Here is a 9,246-nt window from a genome sequence, read left to right as displayed (position 1 = left end):
CAAGTGGTTTTTTTTAATTTCTTAATGCTATTCGCATGTTTTTTTTTATTTTACGCCTATGTTGTTTGATATTCGGTTATGATACCTTATGTTTACCTAAGTCAGGAGATTGTCGTAAGCAAAATGTTTGGCTCTAAAAAACTGTCGTTTCGCAACATGTCGAACATCAAATTGCCGTTTCCAAAAATTGTCGGCTGCCCTTTTTGTCGGTTCGCAAAAGGTCGCCAGCAAATTGTCTGTCCGTAAGACAGCGGTCAGCAAACTGCCGGCGAACCCGTCTTCACTGCAGGCAGCTATGCTTTCCCCATGTACAGATACAGTCTGTAGTTTCTGAATTACAAAACGAACATAAAGTATGGCAATATACTTTATTGCGGATCAAGAGAAAAAACAACCTCAAACTATTAGTTTAACCTGGCTAAGCTGGCTTTCACAGAAATTCCACTGATCTATATCAGTTATTAAAATTAATCAAATCCCTACTAAACAACAGTTTTTCTGGCTACGCTCCAGTCTACATTACACGCCAGCGTGCAGTTCCTAGTATTCGAAGCTTTCACGTTGCAATGCAGTATTAGTATGAGTCAGTTGAGTTAAGTCAGTGTTTAGTGTCTCAAGGTGTAAATTGCTTTCTTAATGTAGTTCAGCTGGGTTAACGCTGCCGGATGTGCGTATTAAAATTTAACTAACCTTTCGCGTTGCTTATACCTAAATTGCGCCACCTCCAGTGTTCAACTGACACAACGCATTTCTCAGCATAACAAGCAAGAGGTCTACCGGCATATGTATTTCGCATGCAATTATGCCCACGCCGTTTTTTAGTGTCAGTCAACTGCGTTCTATACCCCGAGTTGTGGACCTGTGGTCGCTCAATGAGCCTCGTTCAGTGCAGGCGAAAGCGTAATGTATCCCCACAGTTAAGTTAACTTTGCACTTCTGCAGCGTTAAAGCGTACGCGTAACTGCTCATGCTCGCTTAAACCGAGGCAACTGAAATATTAGCAATATCGTACAATAGCTGACGTAAGGGTATAGTTATCTAGAAGACCAGGATTTTCGATAAACCTAAATTAAACGGTTGTATTACCGTATCGGAAATGTGGAATAAGGCGGAATCTTTGGTTTTATTTCTGAGTAAACGTGATACAACAACCGAAAACAACGAAAAAGTACAGCTGAAAAATGGAGTCAGCCGCAACCATCGACAGTTCAGTCATTAGGAAAGCAATTAGGCTATCCGAGACTGATTAGCCGTCTAAAAGAGGTGCGTCGAGGCGGTCGACAAGAGGGAGAAAAATTACAGACGCATACAATACTCTTGGGCGAAACACAGTTCAAAACAGCGGCGTCTCCCGTTAATCTGCGGTTTAAGTATATTATAAGGGATTTCCATAGGGAAGTGGGTGACACGCCGTGACGCTGAGAAGCAAGCTTTCGCCGCAACGTGATAACCTCTTCCAAGAAATATGACCACCTCTGTTGTTAGTAATGCACCGTCTGCCTGAATGTTTAACTGCTTTCCGCTTTAACGTTTTCGCAAATTCGAGCACAAAGGAAGTTCTTCAAAAAAATAACAACGCACTGTTTCTAGTTCCCCGTAATGGGATTACTGGATCACATTCAATGCATTGTAATGCAGTTAAAATAAAAATAAACATTTAACAGATAAAATAAATATGCAGTATTACAGCCACCTGCTACTTGATAGAATTTCTCTCGCAGCGAAGCCCTACATCACCGATCATACCACGCCGTTGTCTCAATAGCAGAGAAGTTTACATGTGGTTCTAACTTCAGTTTTTGAAAAACTTACCCGGCAGTCAGCAGATCTGTAAAAGCGGCTCATCAAACTGCCCCAAGCGCTTCGAATCGTGCTGCTTGCGATCTTTTATACCGACTATCGACGATTTGATTCAAATTACTTAGAACATACATAAGATGCAATCATCCTGATCACAAAAATATTAAATTTTGTTGTTGTGATAAAATGTTTTTTGATCTGCCCTGTATCCTTGTTTCTTGAGCTACAAATTGGTGTTATCAGGAATTTATCTTCTTAGCCAATGATACTCCCACACCAATTAAACGCTCATATAGCCTTCATAGAATGATGAGAGTATCATGCATGAGCACGTGACTGTAGCGCTTTCTTTCTAGACTGTAGCGCAGTCTAGAAAGGAAGATTTTGTTGCATTTGCATCATCATGTTGCAGCCAACCGGGCGACGTCGATTTTGATCGTAATGAGCACGTGTAACTGGTAAAAAATCAATAAGTAATCTGGATACGCTGCAGTATACTCTGGAGTTGCATACCCCCCTTTCCTGGTCTCACATTACGGTTGCGCTAGCTTGCAGTGGTCGCCTGTTCCGTCGTGCATCCCAGATAACGTTAACTTCCACGTTTATATGCCGACTAATGGATTTGAATGGCGTCTTATTCCCTTGATTTGTGATCACCGGTGCGATTTTACCAGAATAAGCCTAAGCCACGGAGCTCACAAGAAGCGGAAATTATAGTTATCACCCACTGTCACAATGAGCGCTGTAGCTGCACTACGGCATTGTAGCCGATATTATTGCACATTTTCTTTAATAATCCTCAGTATGTCGCCGGTATACCCGGCTCAACTGACAAACGACATGACCTCCCTGACCTCACCTTTAACCGAAGATGAGCTCGACCTCCTCTTAGGAATTTATGACCAGCTAGCTAACATTTCCCAAGCCGACGAAAGCAATTTATCACTTTACCTGGGAAAAATGATGGCTAAGCTTTCCAACTTTTCTTTGGAGGTGTTTCCATTTGAAGAGCCTGTTAACGAGTTGACGCTGATGTATCGCATTATTGCCACCACGGTGCACTCAGCCATTTTCTTCCTGGGAGTGTCCGGCAATGTCCTGCTTATCCTGGTGGCATATAAATCCAGGTTTCTCAAGCAGCCTATGTATACCTGTTTGGTAAGCACCGTAATTCACCTGAGAATATTAATTTTAATGAAGAGTTGTAAACTTCTCAGCAACGGCAGTTTTATCTATCTACGTAATTAATGTCATGGGCCGGTGTCAGCCTGACCACATTAAACTGAATCGATATTTTTGCCGGTATACCGGTATGTCTATACCGGTATCTGCCGAATCTTTTGGTGTTTCATCTTCATAAATATTCAATAGCTTATACGCTTAATGCAGCGTTATAATAAAGGAGTTCTTTCATAGTTGCAACGAGAAGTAGCGGGCTGCCTTTGATATCGCTCTTTACCACGAATAAATATTGCCTCGTACAACGATAGGATAAAACCCTAAACCGACTAAACGTTCAACGTTCGGGATTTATCATGTAACATTATTCAAGACTGAAGCTTACCATTAGATGCCAACTGTGTATCGCATTTTTGTACAGAGACTGTCTGGAATAAAGGTTAAGTAATTCAGCAGTAGTCAAAAAAGCTTTCCTGTCTGTTTTTTTGCCTGTACGGAGCGAAAAATTACTTCCATATATTGTATCACATCCTGTCCAATTAGCTTCCTTGTAACGTCACTATGGTCGCCAGTCAACCATAAGTTGAACCCGATGTTCCTGTACACTGTACTTGCAATACAGTCCCACATAACGGGGCCTAAAAGAATAGTTATTTTATTTACGCATCATGGCTTACAAGCTGTGTGAGAATTAAGTGCGTAGAAAGGAAAAACCGAAAAGATTTTGACCACTCTCTTGTGCTCCTGTGGCCGTGCACCCGGCTAGACTGTGATATTGTGGCTGAACATGCAATACTTATACTTCTATGCGCGTATACTTATATGCGCGGTACATGCGGTAAGCTTACTATTCAGCCACATCGGCACCCTCCACCCGGGGTGGTAAGGCAGGTTCACTGGCCTGGGTTTTCTTCTTAACTTAAGGCTAATTATAAGTCCGATTAAGGATTACCGCCACTTCTAAAGGATATCCGCCTATTGGAGATCTGCATTTAATGGATGGCAGCCAATGAAGTCTCTCATTCTAGATCCCTTGCGCTAATATAATTAATTCAGTAAGTGATATCTCATTGCAGAAGAATAAAATTAATAATGACAAAAAGTCTTACACAAGAGTATTTCAAACTTTATTTGTTATTCGCTGCATAAGCGACTTAACGCTTGATATTTTTCTACGAAGCGGGACGACAGCGTTCCGATGTAAAGGGTAGATCCGAGCAAAAGTCTACGGGAGATTTGATAGGTATGGGAGGGGTCAGGGACTCTGCGCGTCATCAAGATGGGTTGTGCTTGTTATAGGCTGTGATTGGTTGTTAGCTTAGAATATTCCACTCGATTTTCCCCTCCTTATTTTATTGGTTTATTGTTTTATCAATTTTTTTAGTTCTTTTTTATTTTTTTATTTTTTTATTTTTTAATTTTTTTTAATATTTTTTTTTATTTTCTTATTTTTTTACTTCTGTTATTTGTTTTACTTATCTGAACAGCCCGCTTCGCATATTGCCAACTTGGTTGGCAAAGCTCCTCTGTGATTTTTGTCATTATCTTCATTACTGTGGCGGCACATACAATCAATCAATATTGAAATTTTTTATTTTCTTACTATAAACTGTATTATTATCGCGTTTTGTGAAATAAAATCCACAACAACCAACCGATCATTATGCGCAGTTTTACAACTGATGAACACCCAATAATAGTTCGGCTGCTTTTGAAATGTATGGAACACAAGAACACAGCATATCAAGCTAAGCATGTATTTGATTTCGGGGATTTAAATATCGACACCCGTTGATGATGAATTAATTCGCAATATTTATGCCTTCGGTAATGATGAGAGATTTCCGCAGGTGTCAATGGCCTATGCCGATCTACTGGTCTGCTTAACGGCCATTCCGGAAGCAATTGTGTCGTATCATTATAAAAATCAATGGTTTCTTGGACAACTGGGATGTTCGATCTTCGTCTTCCTCAATTTCTTTGGGATTAATGCCGGGGTCGCCAGGTACTGTTGTATGAAACATCAAACATGTATCACCTATTTGGGATTTGTTCATGGGGAGGTACTGATTACAGCAATCAAAGACTTGAAGGATTAATACAACTTTATAATTATACGAGTATACAAACTCAAGTGAAAATACTGCGTCGTGGTGCAGCGGAAAATGCAAATTTATGGGTTACGCTTAGCCGGATAATACGAGTATAAGACACCATGCGGTACGCATTTAACGCCGCTAGTGCATGTTAAATAGAGATATTCAAAACATCCGTACTTCGAGAAATTGTCGGATAAATTAATTATTAATGAAAGTGGCAAGGTACATTTTGCGAAATTTTGGAGCGTACACGAAAACGACTACTTTCGCGCCCTCCCAAACAGTTTTTGAATCGTTTGGTACACCATCTTGCATCAAGGTTTTCGGAATGTTATTTCGCCCATAACCTTCCAACTGGATGTTGCGCGCACAAACGGTTTTTATACCAACCCAGTACTTACTATTGTGTGAGAAGGACTGGTAACCAACGATTTGACGTCATCACTCTCGCGTACACGGGAGGGCGGCTGCCATGGTGACAGAAGCGCGTTTTTCACGGTTTTTGTCAGTTTTCTTAGCAGATTTCTGTTCTCTTCTATTTCTATCCCCCGAAGTTGGGATTTAAATATTTAATATGATCTATTAAAATCTCAGAAAGCTCTTTATGAGAAAGAAACTTCAGAATATCTTCTAAAAGGGACTACAAAGTCTGTGGGACTATGGTAAGCATTAGCACAGCCGCGCTTTCTGTATGCGACAGTGATGACGTAGTCGACCGTTGCGCAGTCCGTTCCCAGTCCTTCTAGCTCTAGTAAGTTCTTGCGCCAACGTATGCAAATCATTTGGCTACAGAATGCAACAAAACCATGCAACAAGTGTGTTGGGAGTGCGCGAAGGAGGTCGTTTTCGTGAATGTGCCCAACTTTGGCACCATGCATCTGGCCACTTCCCTTATTGACCCGCAGTAGCCTGACCTATGGTGGATTTCAAAGACCGGTGCAGTGATAGACAGTCCAACTGGAGAATGCAATTTGTTATTGCGACCGATCTAGCGGAGGGTCTTCATTCAAATCGCTACTGTAGCACACCGCTACTTGCTCTCTGCTTCTGCCGTTACGCGCGTAGTTGTTTAACAGGCTATTATAGAATACCATATTCATGTATTCTTTACGTATGCATGCACACGTTGGCTTAAGCGCACTCAGAACCTTTTTCATTGTAATATTATTGTACCTTCAGATCATTTGAATACCTTCGCGCGAATGCAGTTCGCCGGAGCCGAGCGTGAAATAGGTTCCAAAATTGTATGACTTTAAAATTACCAGGTGTACTATAAAATCTCGTAGTAAACATGAGATGTTTATCCAGCTTTGCTGGGAAACGCACATAGTAATATTTAAGCCAGCTGCGTCGTTTTTAGAGTTTATTTAACATGGATTTACGCCTGTATAAGCGCAAAAATGTAACGGTATTCTTTGTTCAGCATGTCCATGATGACCCTTGAACGCTACATCGCCATCTGCCGTCCATTGTTTGCCCGCAAAGTGTGCACCGTGGAGCGCACGCGAAGGATCATCCTCTCTTTATGGATCGCAGCCGCTGTCTACTGCTCACCGTGGCTGGGTCTGACCGAAGTGAAAACTATCGAAAACACAGATCGAGAAATCTGCGATTTTCGATTAACACAATCCTACTATATATTTATTTTTGGGGCGGATTTGATAATATTTTACTTCGTCCCGCTAATGGCGGCGGTGATTATCTACATAAAAATTGACGTGTCGCTTCGGAAGCGTGAAGCTGTGATTGGTGTATCCGTCAGTGCAGTGGAAGACGGGAGATTCTCAAGGGAGTCAACAATGCGGCATAAGGATGAGCAAGGATCAACCACCCTTCTGCCTGCGACAATATACGCCAGCAACGGCAACGCAAACCCCTGCGCGTTCACTCGAACCGAATCAACAGTGACTGTGCACAGCGCAAGCGGTGCACGTATACAAGTATGCTTGGCAAAGTATGCCCTGTACAGTTCGAAAACGTCAGCTTCTCCGTAAAAACCGATGACTTTTGTCCCATGTCACACACTGAAAGCGAAACGTTTTAGGTTGAACGCATGCTTTTTGCGACCGTACTGGTATTTGCCATTGCCTGGCTGCCATTCCGTGGGTTGCTACTGTACAACACTTTTGCGACCACGCCCTGGCTCGACGAATGGTACTCCCTGTTCGCCAAGTCTCTCATTTATCTCAACTCAGCGATAAATCCACTCCTGTATAATGTTATGAGTGCAAGGTTCCGAAGGGCTTTTCGTCAAATGATCACTTGTAAAAGTATGTGCATTTAAAACGGAAGTTTACCCGCGTGACTTACGTAATAACCCGACCTTGACCTTTGCAGAATGCCATTAAGCCAGAAAAGAATGGTCACCATAGAAAGAAATGCGGGAAATTTTGCATATCCATAACGGTATCAACCCTAGACCCAATTGCCAATTTTCCTTGGTTATTGGGATTTCCTTCGTTTTTTTCTCCGAAACTTTTACAGCGAGAAAATGGAATTAAAGAACTTAAGCTTTGCTTGCACTGTCCGCAAAACCACAATTCCGTTGTTCTTTATAACATAAGCAAGCAAAATCCCAAATCGTATAGTGTTACGAGTCAAGTTTCGGAAAATCTTACAATCAAACTTCTGCACATGTCCGTACAGGCTCTCAGTTGAGCTTTCACAAAATAATGGAAACACGTTATAGCTATCATCAGGGATGTAAAATTATTGGCGGAAGGGCAAAGCGAGTCCTGTATGCCCACCAGCCATGAACAACGTAGTCTGTGAACTTAGTCTACTTACGTCGGTCAAAGCCATCCTTAAAACAGGGGCGCAGCTGCTACACGGGGTTGCTGCCAGTGCTGGAAATGTTTGCTCTTAGTCGGCCCTTGCTTTCGGTCTTTTTTCTTCTAATTGCAACATCACCAGTATTTGCGGTACAACATGTAGGGCACAAGCAACAGCTGCGGCTTCGCCTCCACTTTTTTCCACAGCCAATTTGAACGGATAATTTCTCAAATAATCTGTTAGTTAATGCATCAACTGCCTTAACAGTCATTGTAAAGCTTCTTAAGTAAGGACATTAGTTCGGAATGTTGATCTTGCCTACCAAAAAATTAAAAAAAGCTAGACCAAAGGCTTTTTCTTCATTGTGTATTCGTTCCGAATAGAAGTGTTAAATTATGAAGAGCCAACGAACAGAACCATACATTTCTAAATGCAACTATAGCGAGTATTTCACAAGTGGGCTTATCAAACTCGATAAACTACTTGTAACACTACGAATGGCAGCAATCGTTATACACCGCATGGTTGGAACCGTAATCTAGCGTGCACAAGTGCCGAAAAAGCAAGCCTGTAGGGTAACTTGTGATTGGTCTGTAGGGCAATTTTGTGATGGGTGTTGCACGAAAATCAGTATAACTTATTCTTAGTTTTTCGGTTTACTTAATGTGCATAGGAATGTCGAGTATTGTATCCGGGCAAATTGTTTCTAAGTGTCAAGGTCAAGGTTCTAAAAGTGTTTTGGATCACTTGAACCAGCTTGCCGACAAGGTTCCGGTAGAACGAATTTGAAAATGAAAAACATTTGACTTAGATCCGGACCGAGGCAGCTCTTTTGGTGTTGTCAGTTTTTGGTTACTGAGATCTGAAATGTATAGGGCGCCGCACGTATCTGTAGTATAATTATGTTGATTTTGCACTTAATACCTACGCCAGTAATTTTGTATCAGTTTAGCATTATATGTGAAGCAAAGAGTCACAGTAACAAGCGTACTTAATACTTAACGTGACTCATTTTCTTATACACCATATGTAAAGGTCACCGATATTGCGCATAAATTAGAAGCCCGTGAAGCCGTCGGTATTAAGTAAAGACGGTAACGGTTAGCGAAGACAAGAAATGTTTACATTCATTGTCTGGAAAAAACGACGCGCACGGATGGGGAAATACGAACAGCAAACAAGAATCGCAACGACCACGATAATTAGCGCCCTGCTTTCCAACAATAGCCACCCTGCTCTTTTATCGAAGATCTGCTTGGTTTTTAGTGGAAGATGGCCATCATCGCCTCGTTTTGTTGCTACAGAACATTTGCCCGGAAGGAATACTGAATGTGTGTCAAGTTGGTGGGTTGGCACTGTTTTCTGCACACGGATGGGAATTAGAAAGTTGTGCATT

General features: G+C 41.6%; 1 protein-coding gene across 1 annotated transcript; it reads left to right on the top strand.

Annotated features, from left to right (window-relative positions):
- Positions 1–2,231: 2,231 nt before the first annotated feature.
- Positions 2,232–7,552, top strand: LOC129595679 (thyrotropin-releasing hormone receptor-like). Its single transcript, XM_055492760.1, has 5 exons — positions 2,232–2,958; positions 4,830–4,984; positions 6,502–7,018; positions 7,123–7,348; positions 7,416–7,552. The coding sequence occupies exons 1-5, from the start codon at positions 2,536–2,538 to the stop codon at positions 7,424–7,426; spliced, it is 1,332 nt and encodes a 443-aa protein (XP_055348735.1). The 5' UTR covers positions 2,232–2,535; the 3' UTR covers positions 7,427–7,552.
- Positions 7,553–9,246: the final 1,694 nt, after the last annotated feature.

The sequence above is a fragment of the Paramacrobiotus metropolitanus genome, unplaced genomic scaffold (genome assembly GCF_019649055.1).
Source record: "Paramacrobiotus metropolitanus isolate TYO unplaced genomic scaffold, Prichtersi_v1.0 Parri_scaffold0000081, whole genome shotgun sequence".
NCBI lineage: Eukaryota > Metazoa > Tardigrada > Eutardigrada > Parachela > Macrobiotidae > Paramacrobiotus > Paramacrobiotus metropolitanus.
The sequence above is the reverse complement of the archived record's forward strand: the minus strand, read 5'-3'. Positions and strand labels throughout refer to the sequence as shown.

Bases quoted from the DNA above. Each gene is read 5' to 3' on its own strand.
- LOC129595679 (XM_055492760.1), top strand. From the start codon at position 2,536: ATGAGCGCTGTAGCTGCACTACGGCATTGTAGCCGATATTATTGCACA. The intron at 2,959-4,829 runs GTAAGCACCGTA...AGATTTCCGCAG, and splicing joins AGCCTATGTATACCTGTTTG to GTGTCAATGGCCTATGCCGA. The intron at 7,019-7,122 runs GTATGCTTGGCA...GAAACGTTTTAG, and splicing joins CAAGCGGTGCACGTATACAA to GTTGAACGCATGCTTTTTGC.